This window comes from Pieris rapae, chromosome 6 (assembly GCF_905147795.1).
Source record: "Pieris rapae chromosome 6, ilPieRapa1.1, whole genome shotgun sequence".
Taxonomy (NCBI): domain Eukaryota; kingdom Metazoa; phylum Arthropoda; class Insecta; order Lepidoptera; family Pieridae; genus Pieris; species Pieris rapae.
The window spans coordinates 9,185,655-9,202,027 of record NC_059514.1 but is presented as its reverse complement, the minus strand read 5'-3'; the positions used below and the strand labels follow the sequence as shown (position 1 = coordinate 9,202,027).

The following is a 16,373-nucleotide window of genomic DNA, read 5'->3' as shown; positions in this document are numbered from 1 at the left end:
CGACGTTTAGAATCATTTATTTTTGTATCTCTAAAACAACTAAACAAATTATCAAGTATATTACATATCCAATGCTTAAAAAAGTACTCCACATAAGCAGTACCTTTTCATATATAGTCGTCGCAATTATTGTAGTAATTTAATTAAAGTAATTGGAATACATTTCAGTTTTTTTTTTGATCCACCGCTGGCCCTCATATTATTAGTACTTTACTCAACCTACTACATACAAAGCTTTTTTGATAACAATAACTTTATCAAAAACATTCAAATTCACCAAAACCCTTCAAACCGTTTTATTCATAACAGTGTAATGGAACCGTTTCAATTGCTTTTTAATTAAAAAAGATAACATCTGTAAATTTATAAAACCGTTAAAAATTCATCAAAATTTGAAACAAAGGCAATCTACCGATAAATGAAAATTAAATTTGGTCCCAACTTTAACGTTTTACGGGATCACCTAAAAAAATTCGGCACGATAAATTTGTCAGGCCGCAAACTTCTATGTTAATTTAATCAGTCGCTCGCCTGGTTTATGTTTGATAAGGAAGAGTGTTTTTTAATAGATATCTTAGGGAATTATTGAATTCGTACAATTTCACTTGTATGTCATATTAATATAATTTCAGGGATGTAAACGCAAATTTATTATTATCTTATTAACTCGACGATTCGAGTGCGTATCACCAATCATGGCCAGGGAAAGACTATGACTATGAAATTGATAGATTTTAGATATATAGAGGAATTCTTATTTTCATTTGGATTCTGTTAAAATGCCGTCAAATTTGGTATTTGCAAAATTCTTAATTTTTACAGAAAATACATACTGTGTCCACTTTTTTCTTTCATTGAATTTATGCACAGATGGTCCCCAGAGGCTTTATATTGGTATATTCAGCTTTCTCCCTGCCAAGTAACAAGGACTTTGTAGTAGTATGGATAACTACAGCGGGCTACTACAAGATCTAAAGAACAAAAACCAATCAGATTAAAATTCGTAAGGTTATGAGACGTATACAAGAAAAATCGCGAAAAGTTTGGTGTAATAAGAACACAAATTAATAATAACGATTGAACATTAATAGTATTATTAAAAAAATTCTAACGTGTGTTATGAAAGGTTTTAAAACCCGGATCTTCGCTCTCAAACCGTGAAATCATTTGCCTTTGTAGACTTGACTTTCAGAATTCCAAACATCCGTAGGGCAAGACAAAAGTTAAAACGGAATAAAAGACGTCAAAAACGTCATTACAAGGGTCGCATTCATCTGCCGAATTCAGGTCTCATTGTTCTCTTCACATTTTGTAGAAAACTTTTTCGCAGTTAATGTGCAAATTAACTGAAAAAATTACGAAAAGCAATTTTGAATTTGGAAGCGTTTTCTCATTTAAGCAAATACTTTTGGATTTTTTGATATCGTATATACTTAATATATATAAAGATAAAATTATTTTTTATAAGATTATTATTCTAAAGTATTGGTAAATTAAAAAAATTGGCGAATAAAAAGAGTGGTGGAGAGTTTATTGCCAGTTCTTCTCTTCCGTTCTACGACCTTGATTTGAAAACTGGCAGTAAATGTAAAATTAGAAGCATTCAATGCATATTTCTTTTTTTGTATGTTACAAAACATGAATAAATGATTTTGAATTGAATTGAATTAAATAAAAATATTTTTATCATCGTAATGCTATGATATAATACAGTATAATATAGAATTCGTACGGGTTAAGTCTTTTTAGGTTTTGAGTTCAAATCCCACGAGTATAATAGCAGTCGTAGTAGTAGTATAATAAGTTGACGTGGCTTTTCAATTAATTGGAGCTACAACCTCATTCGGTCTGAACTTCAGATCTCTCTCTCTCTCAGGCCTGTATCTGTTTCATTATCAATCTGATAGGCAAGTAAGGCATAGGGAGATCAGTGCATCTGACGCCGTAGACTTTTTGGGTTGGCAAACCGGTTTCCTTCACCGTTAGAGCGAACATTAAATGCGCCCATAGAAAGAAAGTCCATTGGTACACAGCCGGGGATTAAACCTTTGACCGGATGAGAGTCGCATTCTGAGAGCACTAGGCCAACACTGATAAATTATGTACCTTTTACTAAGTGTTGGTATAGGTTGTAAAACAAAAACAGTAAAACTATTATTTTTGTTAAATTCACATCGAAACATTAAACATGAGAAAGCCCCAGTTTTTTTTTTCATAATTCGAAAGTCAAGAGAACGCAATAAAAACGCGTAGACCGGTCATTAAACAAGATCGCTATCATAATTGAATTAAAAATTCCGACACGAGCCCTCCCCTTGAGAGGACGTGACGTCATGTTTTTCATTTTTGTCAGTTTTGTATTGCACTGTACTTCGTAGCTCTGTAGCATTATGCGTAGCGGGCGTGACCGATTTCGTAATCGTAGCAAGGCCGTTGTGGTGCTTTCGTAGCGCCCTAAGCGTGGGCGGATTGAATAACTTGATGAAATTAGTTGTTTTGGTTTTTTGTAATATTTATTTGTATAATGAGTTTGAATACCATTACATTCTTGGTAAATTGTTACATGCGAATAACTTTTTTACAAAGTTAATATTAACAGAATTTGAAGGACGCAGTAGATCTTCAAAAAATTAAATCACAGAATATCAAAAAACGTATAAAATACAACAACGAATAAAAATGACAACAGTTTTCTGTACTGGCAAAATACATAGTCATGGGATATGAATAAGAAATACTATCCGTAAATCATAAGTGACGTGTAATATGTGTACGATAATTTCGTTAGGGCTAAAATATTTGTTTTACTAGAACTATTTGGGGCGGATTGATTTATTGACGCTGCAAGCGCCGATACAAGATGTATCACCCTATTGAGATTTGCATAGACTAAAATTACACAGAGCTGGCAGATCAAATAGTATATTATATTTGTATTGCTCGGGATTGCCAGTTGTGTAATTTAAAATAAGACTTAAGGCTAGATTAGCATAAAGGCAACTTAAACGGCGTAAATATTACTTTGACTTTTGTTTTTACTGGGACCCTTGGGATATGAATCACTTGGAGTACAAAGAGAACAATCTACTTTTAATTTAATTTTTTGAAGGTAGAATACAGCAGGACAGTTACGGATTCCGCGGATTTCCCTGCTTAACCATTTCTTCAGATCTACCCCAGAACTGGATATATTTGTAACAAGTTTGAGAAGTCTGAGAGATGAATGTATATTGTTTTTACTTTTTAAAATTTTTTAGTAGAATTGTTTTTCTGAGTTTAAGACTTGAAAGGTTGTAGCAATACTGATATATATATTTTAATTTTATTTATTCATATTATGTGATCTATCCATTTATAATATAGTCAGACATCTGGACTAAGATAAGAATCATTAGTGGAACGTTCCGAAATAACACATTATGTTTAAAATGTTTTAATGGAAAAAATATACGACGAATCTTGCTGCATCTCTGTCAAATGGTTAGTCTGTGTTACACGTGCGAAGCCGCGATTTGTTTAAGGTAATTTTTGTTTCAATTCCTTGGTACTAGGTATCTTATCTGTAGTGTTTATAAAAAAGACTTTTGTATGACAGTGTTCTATCAAAAAGAAAAGGACGAATCGTAACCCTCCTTTGTTTGTTATTTTTATTTATTTACATTCGTAACCTTATACATAAACATACATATAAAAAAGCAGGTAACATAATTATTCGGAAACGGGCGGCCTTATGGCTAACAAGCGATTTCTTCCAGATTTGGAACAATAAAAAAAGGAACACGTACAGAGGGTAAATATAAGAAGTGCATAAATAATTACCAAAATACCTCAAACTAACGCATAACACTATCTATATGTAAAATCTAAATAAAAACAATAAATAAATTAATTGACTATGGTATGTATGAAAAAATGTAAAAGCTATTCCAAGAGTTTACTGAGCTACAACAGCTATATATATATATATAAATTTAAATACGAGGTAGAGAAACATGATCATCTTAGAAAAAAATAAATGAAACACAAAACTGTGTCTAAATTATGAGCTTGAGATTAAAAACTAAAGAGCTCAATTTATTTACTGTACTAGCTTTTTAATAATAATATACTAACACTGTAACTTTAAACTCACTTAATGATGGATTAATATAACTGAACAAATAAATAAATGATAATAAAATTCACCATTTACGTTACGTTGCCAAAGCCGGCAATACACTCGCGAGCCCTCTGGCATTGAGTGTCCATGGGCGGCGGTGAGCCTCTTGACCGTTTGCTCCCTGTTCTAAAAATAAACAAAAACGGGCAATAGGTTCTTTTGACCTGCCTCTCCTCTTGTACATAGATAGATACAAGGCATATAAAACCCGACTTCACGATCCACCGTTGCCTTGTATATCCTATTTGAACGCCGTTTCTAATTCATTATTTCTACAAAACCAAAACACCCAAGCCTTCCTTTTGGTATTCTTCTCACTATATCTCTTTTAACACTGCTCCTATATCCTACTATCACGTACCATATTTGTTTGTAATAATTACCCACAGTAATTTATTAATGAGCTTTTTGCTGCGATATATTGTCATGCTAAAATATATATGATTTTTTGACAGTACACAGAGAAGTTGACTTAATTGTAAGTTTTAATTAGAGTTTAAATGGAGAGTACATAAAACAAACCTAACGATTAGCCGTAAGCCTACGTCAAGTCCATGTTGACAATCATTAAACTTTATGCAAACGAATTCAACTCCGCTTAATTAAAAGTTCAACTAAGCCTTCACTTTTAGGGATATTTGGATTGTAAATCCGTTAACGATATATTTATTTAAAAAGTTTGTTGGATTTAACGAATCATAATTTTGTATTTACACAAGTCCGCTTACGTTATCCCGCTTACTTATATCACTTATTTATTTATTACACAAATCCATACATTTTCCTTACAGATATTGAGATTGGTATAGCCAATACGATAACGGCGAGAAATATTTAATAAAAATATAATAAAGTACATAATATTAAACACATAAAATACACAATATCGCTACTGTGAATTCACTCAACGAACATACAAATATGTCGATGGTGTCGGAGACAGCTTTCAGTAGGCACAACGTCCTGGATAACGGGAATCTGTGCAAGAGACTGATTCTTGCCCTTGGTATCGCAAATAAGTTGGGCCTTCGCCGTCTTCAGTTCTTGGGTTGTACATTACACCCCTCAAGACTTTCTGTACGTAGTATATCATCATATATTATTGATATCTTTAAATAAATTATAGATATGAGTACCGTTACTCATAGTCACATATAGAGTTAACAATTACTTACACCATTTAGTAAATATTTAAAAATTCATCATGTGATAAAACTTAAATGTATGAGTCTTATTGATAAATAATATTGCAATTTAGTTGGTCATAGTCGTAGTTGGCCAAAGGGTGCGGCGGAGAGGACCGCGAACTATTCCTCTTAATGTCAAAATAATACCTTTTTGTCGTCCAATAGCCAGACTTAACCCTAAATCTTATTTCCTTTCTGAAACTCAAGCCGAAAGTTGGTACACGTGATTTAACATTTTTATCTCACCAGTTTCCACTTGAACACATTTAATATGAGTACCTAAGAAACCGAAGTCGCACTAACTTCATATTAACTCGCTCAAGTCAACAATTAACCTGCATGAACCCTTGATTATGATCTTATTATTTTAAATAAGTTCTTAATCTTGTAGGTGATAGTAAAGGTAAGTTTAATAAAAATTTAACGAGAGTAAGGGCCTGTTTCACAATGTATGGATAAAGTACCAAATACCTATGCAACACATAAATTATTCGAAAGATAAAAGTTCCGAATAAGAAACTTCACTTTTCATTTCTTATCCCTAGTAAAAGAAAAAAAAGACAACATCACGAGGCGTTCCCAGGCGGTCACCCATCCAATTACTACTCGCCCGACGTTGCTTAACTTCGGTGATCGGTCGAGAACCGGTGAATTAGAATAACTATAGCAAAAAGTGTCGTGACAACTTTTCGTAAGAATTTTTTCCGTCTAGCCTCTTTTCACAACGCGCAATAAGGAACTTCGTTCCAAAAGAAAGTTGCGCACCATAAGTGGGCACCAAAATCGTAACGAGGTCATTTATTAGTAGATTTTACTCCTCACATTTTTCTCATACCGGGCGCCTTATATACAAAAATCAATTCTTAAGGAGTAAACTCCAAAAATATTATCTGTTTAACCTACCTTATCTCGTAACATATCTCGAACCCGCGTCGCCTGATGCTTACTTCGGTGTAACTCCAACTGTAGTTCCAGACACCTCTCCTGCCAGTTGGCAGAGTCATCGGCAGCCGCCAACTCGTACTCCAATGGATCCATGCGAGAGGAGTGGGCAAAGGGCCTAGAAACGGAAATTTATTGATTTAATGCTAAGCATAAGAAATTTTATCATGTTTCTTTTCTTAGGTTTATAATTTTATAAACATAAGAAAAGTCATAATGTAATTTTATTCTACAGAGGCGAATGTATAATTAAATAAATAAATGATTAACAAGTAGCAGCCTGTCCCTGTTATTTTTTAACATTTTTTGTAGATATTGATTTATTCTATGGTCAGTTTCAGTTTTCGCAGCGCATGCGATGAAAGATATTTTGTGAGCATTTTTTTACACCTTAGGAAAAATTATTGTAGTTTTAGTATTTCTTTTTATTAATTTTATTTCTGAAATTAAATTAGCCTATATTAAAGTGATAATGTTGCACTCAAATAGTAAAAAAAATTTTGAATCTGTCGAGTACTTTTTGAGCCAGTTCGTTACAAACATATTTATTATTATTTACAAATCTTTCTTTTTTATAATATTAGTTTTATTTAATTTTTAAAGAATATTTTTTTAAGATAATGAATAGTACTAAACTATTATTTTAATTCATTCGCATTAATCGAACCATGCAGCGTTAATTTAAAATTTTAACAGTTTATTTAGGTATTTCAACAAAATATGTATGTTTCGTGATCTTGATTGTATATTTTATGTATATTATATAGCTACAGTAAAATCCAGAAAGATGTCTTTTTTAAGTTTCTGTTAATTATTTTCCCATAGCTTGTTCAGTGTTATACCGATTCTATTCATACATTGTGCAGTCAGAACATTTAATACCGTCTCTTCAGCTGTATTGCAGCAAGGATATGCAGCACTTTGTCAAGCCCTTAACCTGTAAAGATACGACAGGACTCCATCGTGACCTATCAACATCTGGGTAATCAAACCCGTTGGTTTCATTTGTTTAATTATCGCATGGGCTGTAAAACATTTAGAAGGAATAACTTAGTTATTTTTATAGCGCAGTTCAAAGATTGTTTTTTATTTATACTAACGAATATTATATGGTAGAATTATTCAGAAACTTTCTATTTGATTTATTCAATAAAAACTTCAGCGAATCCATGAATAAGAGCGAATCATAATCAATTTGCGATTCTAGTTCATTACTCAGGTCATTCACTCAGCCAGTGCTTCGAGTAGCAATTTTAAGTTCCGTTGGTGGGAATATTTTTATATCATGGGTGACTAACTTTTCCACGCGATTTGGTTCTATTAAGTTAGAACATTTCTTACAATTAAATCATTTAAAATACCTTATATAGCACGTGGGAACAAAAGCTAGTGTAGAATCATTTGTTTCTTGAAAAAGCTCTTCTTAAATTGGTTTCATAGATTAGATTACCACCACCTTAACATAAAGTGAAATTAACTTATCGGAATCAAATAGTTGTGTCTTGCATTTTTAAGTTTTAATAACATATTATAAACTGGCGGATCAGACAGATGTTGTCCTGCATGATATTTCAAGCGATTAGGATATTAAACAAAGTATGAAAGAACCGACTGACGTGCCATCTGCCGGACTGTTTTGAATCTAAAACCATCCAGGGCCTTATCCAAACGCATACAAAAAAAACATTCGCACCGGTGTAACCGCTTAAGAGGAGTTAAGTGACATACACACGTACAATTGAATGATATATATGTAAGCTATCCTATTTTTTAAGTTAAATCGAACTGGACACGGTGTGCAAATTTTATTGAAATCGGTTAAGTAGTTTAGGATAGCGTACATAGCGGACAAACAACGTGAAGCGTAATTTACATACTATAAATGTAACTATAACTATATACTAATACTAATACATTATATCTTATAAATGAAAAGTAATAATTCGTACGCATAATCGGAGGGTTAGGTAATTAATTAATTGATTATTAGCCAATTCTTAAAAGGCCGGCAATGCACTCGCGAGCCCTCTGGCATTGAGTGTCCATGGGCGGTGGTATCACGTAACATCAGGTGAGCCTCTTGCCTGATTGCCCCCTGTTCTATAAAAAAAGGGATAACAGATGATTCAATAAGAACAATTTATGAAATAATAGAGGGAGCATATCGATTATAATTAATTGTAGCAAAAAATATGTACATTTTCAAATTCATTTTAATGATTTTAAAATCAAATATACAGCAAAAAGTTTATTAAGCTTAATTAAATCAAATAAGTTAGAACAATATAATAGATTATAACGATTTCCATATTCCACTTTGTGCATAAAGATTTTCTTCCGCTTTCCCGATTAAGAACTAAAGTAGGCAATACTGATAAATTTTAGTATAACATAAGACGTCAGCCAGGAAGTCATAGTTTTCTTTGATTTGTGATCTCGATTTACTTTAATGTGTTCCTGGTAAAGTGAGGAAGCTGCGCCCTAGTTATATTTGTTAAAAACGGATTGTATTTGAATTGTATACCAAAAGATAAAATATTAAGATCATCTCTTTTTAGAGGTATAAATTATCTTTGTATATACAATTTGACGAACTTATAATGTATAAGAAGCTGTAATGGCTCTCAGCCCTGATATCGTAGGTTTGATTCTCGGCTATGCACCAATGGATTTTTTGTCTATGTGGGCATTTAACACATGCTCGTACAGTTAAGGAAAATATCGTTAGGAGGCCCGCATGTCTTGTCACCCGAAGCACAATCTATGAATATGATCTATGACTCTATGAAATAGATATGACCAAAGATACGAATAACAACCATAGAGTAGTAGCGCGCAAATTTTTCTTAATGCGGTAATGTAAGTTTATGAGAGCTATAACGTCTACAACACGCATGCTGTTCGATTTACTTCTGATCTCTTTAGTACCAAATGTTTTAATACATAAAGTTATTAGCACTATTGCGCAATACTCTGTACTATTGTTTGTGATGACGGTACACGTCATAAAGAAAACCTTCATCACCATAAACAAAACTGGATAAAAGCAGTGATGGAAATTACTTTAAAATGTTAGAAGAATTTTAATATCATCTCGTCGTTGGCCTCTGTTTTGGCTAGTATAGTTCTAGTTATAAACATGCCATTTTATTAAACCAAATTTATAATTGAAATAAACAAAAAAACATCGTTAATTTAATTTTTATTTTATTTGCGGATGAAAATTTTCGACGGAAATTAAAGAACTTTCAAAACTATTTTTTTAGAGATATTTTCGCCTGACATTAAGTACCAATTCTTTAATATTTTTAATTAATAACCATTCTGTTCACGAGGCTCAAAGATAATCTCCACTCGTGAATAATAAAGTGCGCTTAATTAGCTCGTATAATTAATAATTAATATCCAATAACTCAGTTCAGTGTTCCGACAAATGTGCAATTCAATCTGATAATAAAAACTCAATAATTTATCACTTTTTATATGATTTTAATATTTAATTAAACAAGGGCGTACTAGGCGCCTCGCTATAATGTAATGTAATGTAACGAAGGAGCCTAGTTGATTTGTAGTAGTTAGGATATTGGATACATTTGGATCAGTTATACCAAAGTCAGAGTAAAAAAGTCTAAAGTTTGATTAGTTTTTGGTAAGCAATTATAATTGTAAACACTGTAATGTATTTAATTTTATATTTAAAGCTTAGGTATACAAATATTCTTAATTGATAAATATTTAATTTCTAAATATTGTGTCGGATGACATCGTTGGGTGACAATTTGTTAGTTATTTCTTATAATTAATCAAATAACCGAAATTTTCATAAGTAATTGTAATTAATAAGTAAAGTAAGTAAAGGTACACTGCCACAGGGACCAAACTTTTTAAATCTGTTTTAAATTCTTTTTCATCAATTTTTAATTATTTTATGTTTACTATGTAGGTTAAGAGAATTATAAATACTGTATATTTAATTGCGATTACTAATGAAAATTACGTTTTTTTTGTATATTTTTTCTATACAAGATTATTATCTGTTACTATTTGTCTGACTTAGGAGTCCGATGTATGTTATTTTCAAATTAGATTTTAGTTTATTAAGAGTTATGCACTTCTTACACTTTACCTTTGGTATTTTAATTTAATTTACTAGGGTTGCCTGAAAGATTTTTCTTATAAGGAATAAGACCGCTGTTGCATCCCTAATTTATGTTATCTAATAGTACTTTCTAATATTTATATTAGAAACTATACGAGAAACTTTTAAAAATTCTTTAAAATCTACCTCGGTGGAGGTGGCGGTCCATCTCTCTGCCGTCTTGGCAACAACCTTGGGCTATTCGGCGTGCTGGAAGAGCCTGGCACAGCATCAGTGAACCTTGACAGCGGGTCAAAGATTTGTGACAACCGCCGCGATCGCTCCTCAGACATTATCACTTCACATCACTAACACTTACACTACACTATACACTACACAACGGCGCGTCCACGCACCCATTTTGATCCGTCTCTCACGCAATAATGATCTGAAAAAGAAAAGATGAATTAGTATTGCTTTATGGGTTACAGAATAATTGAAAGAGTTGGACTGTTTCTGTTTTTTTTGATTAAATTTGAAATTGAAATAAGGAAACATCGTACCACTGCGATTAAGTACCTTATGTTTCATAAAATCTTTTTGGCAATCATGCGATACCTATGTTGTGGAATATAATATATATTTATAATAATATAAATTAATTAAAAAAAATCCAAAGAATACATTGGTTTTCTCACAATCCTGCCTTATAACATAGTAAAACTACCAACTGATCCCATTACACTGTGCTTTAGGTGAGGCAATTGGTCATGGTTTTATATTTGGACAGGTTGAAATGAAATGTCAACACTATTTGATTAGTGAAGTTGACGAAAGCCGTGATGAATTGTTATTGATGTGTTCCTTCATGTTATGTTTCCTAATTAGATGATTTAAATATGGAATCGTTATATTTGTCGTTGTAACTTTAAATGGGCCGGCGACATAGCCAGGCTTTCTGACCGGTAACCATTATGTAACACAGCTTATAAATTCACAAATTCAAATAGCTACGCATAAATAATGTTCAATCTTCTAATTATATATTTACTGCAAATTCCCAAATTAAGGAAAAACTGCCATTAAATTCTCTGCCATTCTATAAATCACCAAGTTTTTTGTTTTACTCAATGTTTGTTAGGAGCTGCAACCATTACACCATGTTCCATGTGACCTCTTTAGTAGTTCATAAAAATATTAAGAACTAAGATTTGTCCTCCATCAGCATTAGGCATGGTAAAGTAGGAGCACGCACTTATATTCTCGTGGGAACAACATGCAACAAGTTCAAAACCGTTAATAGTAGTATTTTATTTGGATTGCTGATGTACGATAGTAATAATGACTATAAAGTCATTAATTAATCAACCATAGCATAGTAGTTAATTTTTAGAATATAAAGGCGAAAACTTTCGAACGCTTTTTTAAGAGAATTTCGCGATCGAATTAACTCAATTATTAATATGGCACTACTTGTTATTAACTTATGTAAATTTAAATAATAGCACACGCTTATGCTTAAATGACTTATTTACATCTTTTTCACCGTATATTCTATGAAAAAATCTGTGATAAACTCCAAATTAAAATTAATTATGTTGAATTTCCGAGTTAGGCGATAGCATCCTTTAAATAACCCAAAAAGATAAATATTGCGATAACCGTAAAAGTTAAAATATAAACAAACGTAATTACCGGGATAAATTTTTTTACCGAAGGGTTGACCCGAATCTCCGGGGCTGATAACGTCCTTGATAACATTAATCAAAGTTCCTGCAGGTTCGGGAAACTCCAATTTTCTGGTCAATGACCTTTTAATTTGGCACGTCGTAGCTATTTGCAGTTCAATGGTTTTATGTACTATATAACAATGTTGAATCAAAAACGTGTTTCAAATGTAATTTCAGGCGAAGTACTGTGGATGCCCTATACTGTGTAGTGACATTTCAACTGTATGTAGTCGAGGCTCTATATATTATATCTCTATTCGGAGCTAGACAGTTCTAAATTATTTTCATATACATTTTTCCAAAGACAACATCGACTGAAACACAGACGCCAGCTCTTGTACTACCTTATATATCCATCCCCGTCATTATTTAATAAAAGTAGAAATATAATCACAATAAGTATGTATAATCGCATTCCAGTTAGTATTGTAAGTAGCACAGTCTCTGGTATGATAAAGAAAACCATATAATTTGAACAAATATTGTAAATATCGCTCTATTGGCAGGTCACAAACATTGTATAGGTACTATTATTACCTACATAGCTTAAGAGTGTAAATTAGTGTATATATTTTAAATAAAGTTTAATTGTATTTTTAATGCAAAAAAAAGCTATATTTATTTGTATATATGAAATCGAATAAATTATAAATGTGTGAGAAAAATCATTGCATTTCCCCGGAAGCTGTGTTAGTGGCTTCAGCATGCTCTCATATCCGTAGTTGTAAGTTCGAACCCCGGCTGTACAGAAAAATTTCTTATTATGTGCGCTTTACAGTCACTCATACGATGAAGGAAAGCCCAGAAACTTAGGCACAGAAGGCTGATCACGTGCTCTATTAGAAAACATAAATGATTACGAAACAGATGCAGCTGAATTACCATAACACAACATATTTTAACGTTTAGACTCCGTGAAGCAACGATGGGTTCCGCGAACCTCTTCGCACGATGTGTTCTACTTTGGATTCTGCCACTAATATCCACCCTTGATCGCACTCTACTGCTTCATTTAAGAATAAGGTAAAACTATTAATGTCGTACGCCTTGTATTTTTCTTCTCTATTATATATACTAGTAGGTTTGCGTTCTCCTGATTTATATATCTATTTTGTGCTGTCATGTATTGTTTTGCTTTGTTTTGTATCTTATTTTTTATCAGTGTGGAAACTTTTTGTGGATATGTCCAATGTGTTTATTATATTTTTTATTGTATAGAGATGTATCTTTATTGTGTCCCACATAAATAACTCAGTAATGGTCTTAAGTGACGTACTTAAATCATAACTAAAATGAAATGACTTATAAGTTTAAATCTCACCAAAAATGTAATATCTCCTCTAGGAATAATCTATTTATTAATAAAAGTCTAGTTTACTAATATGAAAATGTAACATAAATCGATGCAGACCGAATCTTGGCAAAGGCTGCGATGCAGGCTGCCGATGCAAAGTTATGGCCACGCCAGATTGCATGGATTACTTTACGACGTTGGTATTTTAAGTTACCTCGTTTAATTTTAATAACAACTTTCATCTATTTTAATATAGGAGTCTCTAGTAGGCCATGTTGTTTATTCGACGTATTCATTAGAATATTTGTTTCGTGTTAACAATTATAGATTGTATATATTATTAAAAAAGTAATAGACAGGTACAAAAACGTGTCACGTGAGCAATATACTAAATTTGTTTATTATAACATAATTATGAATGTAAGTACGAATTCCACCAAATATTGTGTTGGCACAGAAAATTTCAAATAAATTTCGTTGGTCATATAATTTTAAGATGTAGGAGATCATACTCCTGTGCCTGACACAAGCTGTCGACTTTTTGAGTCTAAGGCAAGCCTACTAACCTAATACCTTGCGATATTTTTCCTCAGCAAAAATGTTAAATGCGCACTTTGAATGAAAGTCCATTGGTACAGAGCCGGGGACCAACCCGGGGTACCTCAGAGAGTACGTTAATAAAAACTACTAATAGGCAAAAAATATTTTCCATCGTAATAGTTAAAAGTAAAAGTTTTAATATAATTAAATTCCAGTTCTTAAAAACTAATTGCCCTAGAATTCAAACATTCATCTCGCATCATTACAATAATAAAAACCTAACGAGTTCCCTAATGACCTGTTTTCTGTCTCATTAGTGACAGCCAGTTTGCTTTGTTCAAGCTTTCACTGTGACTGACAACATAAAGGACTGATTACAGGGCTTCAACTAAATTCACGTCTGTTATTAAAGTCAATACGAGGGATTTGATGTTTTTGGTTCCCGCGAATGAATACGTAAGGAAACCTTTTTACTTAGAACTGGCAAGATTGCAAAATCAAGATGGTCAGATTTTATAAAATAGGAGGCAAACAGGCAGGAGGATTATCTAATACCCATGAACATTCTCAAAGCTAGAGGCTTGCGAGTGCGTCGCCTTTAAAGAATTAGTATGCTCTTTTCTAGAAGGACCCTAAGTCGAATTGGTTCAGAAATACTTTAAAGGGCAGCTGGTACCACCTTCTAGACCTGAATAATCAGGCACTTCAATCAGACAAAAACGGAAGCATATATACCTATATTTATTACTTCAGCAAATACACATTAAACGAAATTGGTTTAACTGTACCCGAAGACAAGAGTATAGTCCGTACAAATCAATAAACAAGACTATTGTTAGTAAAGTAAATAGTATATTTCTTGAGTAAATATCACAGGTAAAGTAATTACTATTATTACTTAGAGTGAACAATTTAATATACAAAACTCTTTACAATGGTCATTCGTAAAGGCACATTTTCCCTTATTTTATTCATATTTAATAATATAAATATAAAACAAAGTCGTGTTAGTTACACCACTTATAACTCAAGATGGGCTGGGCCGATGTCAGTTATCTTTTTTTTGGTGGATTCTTCTCCGCTCCGAATAGCATAAGTAATATCGGTTAAGTTAATCAATAACAATAAATAAATGAATTGTGGTGGAAAGCATGTGGTGCCATCTCGTGACAAAACATTTCGGTAGTTGCAAATTAATTAATGAAATTCTGAATTAAGTTTATCTAAAGTTAACAAGATATTATTAGACTGTTAGGCGGAACTAAGTTCGCCGGGTCAGCTTCTAAACAAATATGTTTTGTTATAATTTTTCTTAAGTCTATGAATTTCTATATTGTTATAAATCACAACCCATTTTTATTTTCGTTTATTCGTTTATTCTTCACAAACAATAGTAATTTATATTCTTATAGAAACGTTCAAGGAAAAAAAACATATATTCACTCGTCTTAAAAGTTTATTCTGAGTGACGTCTGTTTTCTTCTTTTCTTAGTGTCCTATATTTATGTTGCCACATACAGCAAAATCTTATAGAGACACAATATGTAATACACAATACAGTATGTACATTTTAGTGCTTATCTACGTGACGCTACAAGTCACTGAAAAGTGTTTCTAAAAATGGAACACAAGTGACTGGGGTGTTACAATGACTTAATGAGCTTCCCTTGTGGTTACGTGTTTAGAGTTTTGCGTCATTAGCCCAGCTTGTTAGCCGTTACTCGTAAAATCATAGCTGTTATCGTTATATTGCTAACGACTTCTGCTTGATTATGATTGTGATATGAAAATGTAGTTCTATGAACGCAACAAAGTTTTGTAGATTTTATTTTTTGTTTATTTGTTTTGAAGTATCCTTTTTAATGACACGAATGTGTGTAAATGTTTTGCGGATCGAATACTAATAATACTTCGTGTTTACCGGTATATATCGTATGTAACGAAAGCAAAATAGTAACTACGCATTTGATTATAAAGTATAACAAAAAGACCAGCCTATGAACACTTATACGAATTAGTATTACAAGTGTATCGTTAGAAAGAGAACAAAATTGCGGCTACAACGAGCCTCCTTGGACATCTAGATATGTCTTCCAGTACTTAAAGCAGTCTTGACAGAAACAAAATATTAGCCTAAAAATATCATAGTAATGTAATCTTCAAAACACAAGATAAAATAGGGTAACGTAGATAGCGAATAAATAGGCTGTACGAGACATTTACCGCAAAATTAGGGTAATCGATCTTTGACGTAAATGAGGGAGGTTTATCGAGGGGACTAATGCGTAAGCGTTTGACGACTCGTCAACTCGCAGGAGATAAGTTTATTAACTGATTGTTGTTTTGATAACACGGCATTATGGTTTTCGCCCATATTTGTGTTCAATGAGTGGCATGTCTGTAGAATATTACGCAACTGTAACAGAATAATTATTTTTCTAAA

At 32.4% G+C, this 16,373-nt stretch overlaps 1 protein-coding gene across 8 annotated transcripts in view; it reads right to left on the bottom strand.

Moving 5' to 3' along the window:
- Window positions 1-16,373, bottom strand: part of LOC110992953 (uncharacterized protein CG43867) — a 240,978-nt gene that overhangs the window by 167,432 nt on the left and 57,173 nt on the right. For all 8 annotated transcript variants that reach the window (XM_045628533.1, XM_045628538.1, XM_045628536.1 and 5 more), the window contains exons 3-4: window positions 10,574-10,814; window positions 6,250-6,406 (exon numbers count right to left, since the gene is read on the bottom strand). In XM_045628533.1, the coding sequence (XP_045484489.1) occupies window positions 6,250-6,406; window positions 10,574-10,719 (303 nt within the window). In that variant the 5' untranslated portion in view covers window positions 10,720-10,814. The remainder of the gene's footprint in view (window positions 1-6,249; window positions 6,407-10,573; window positions 10,815-16,373) is intronic.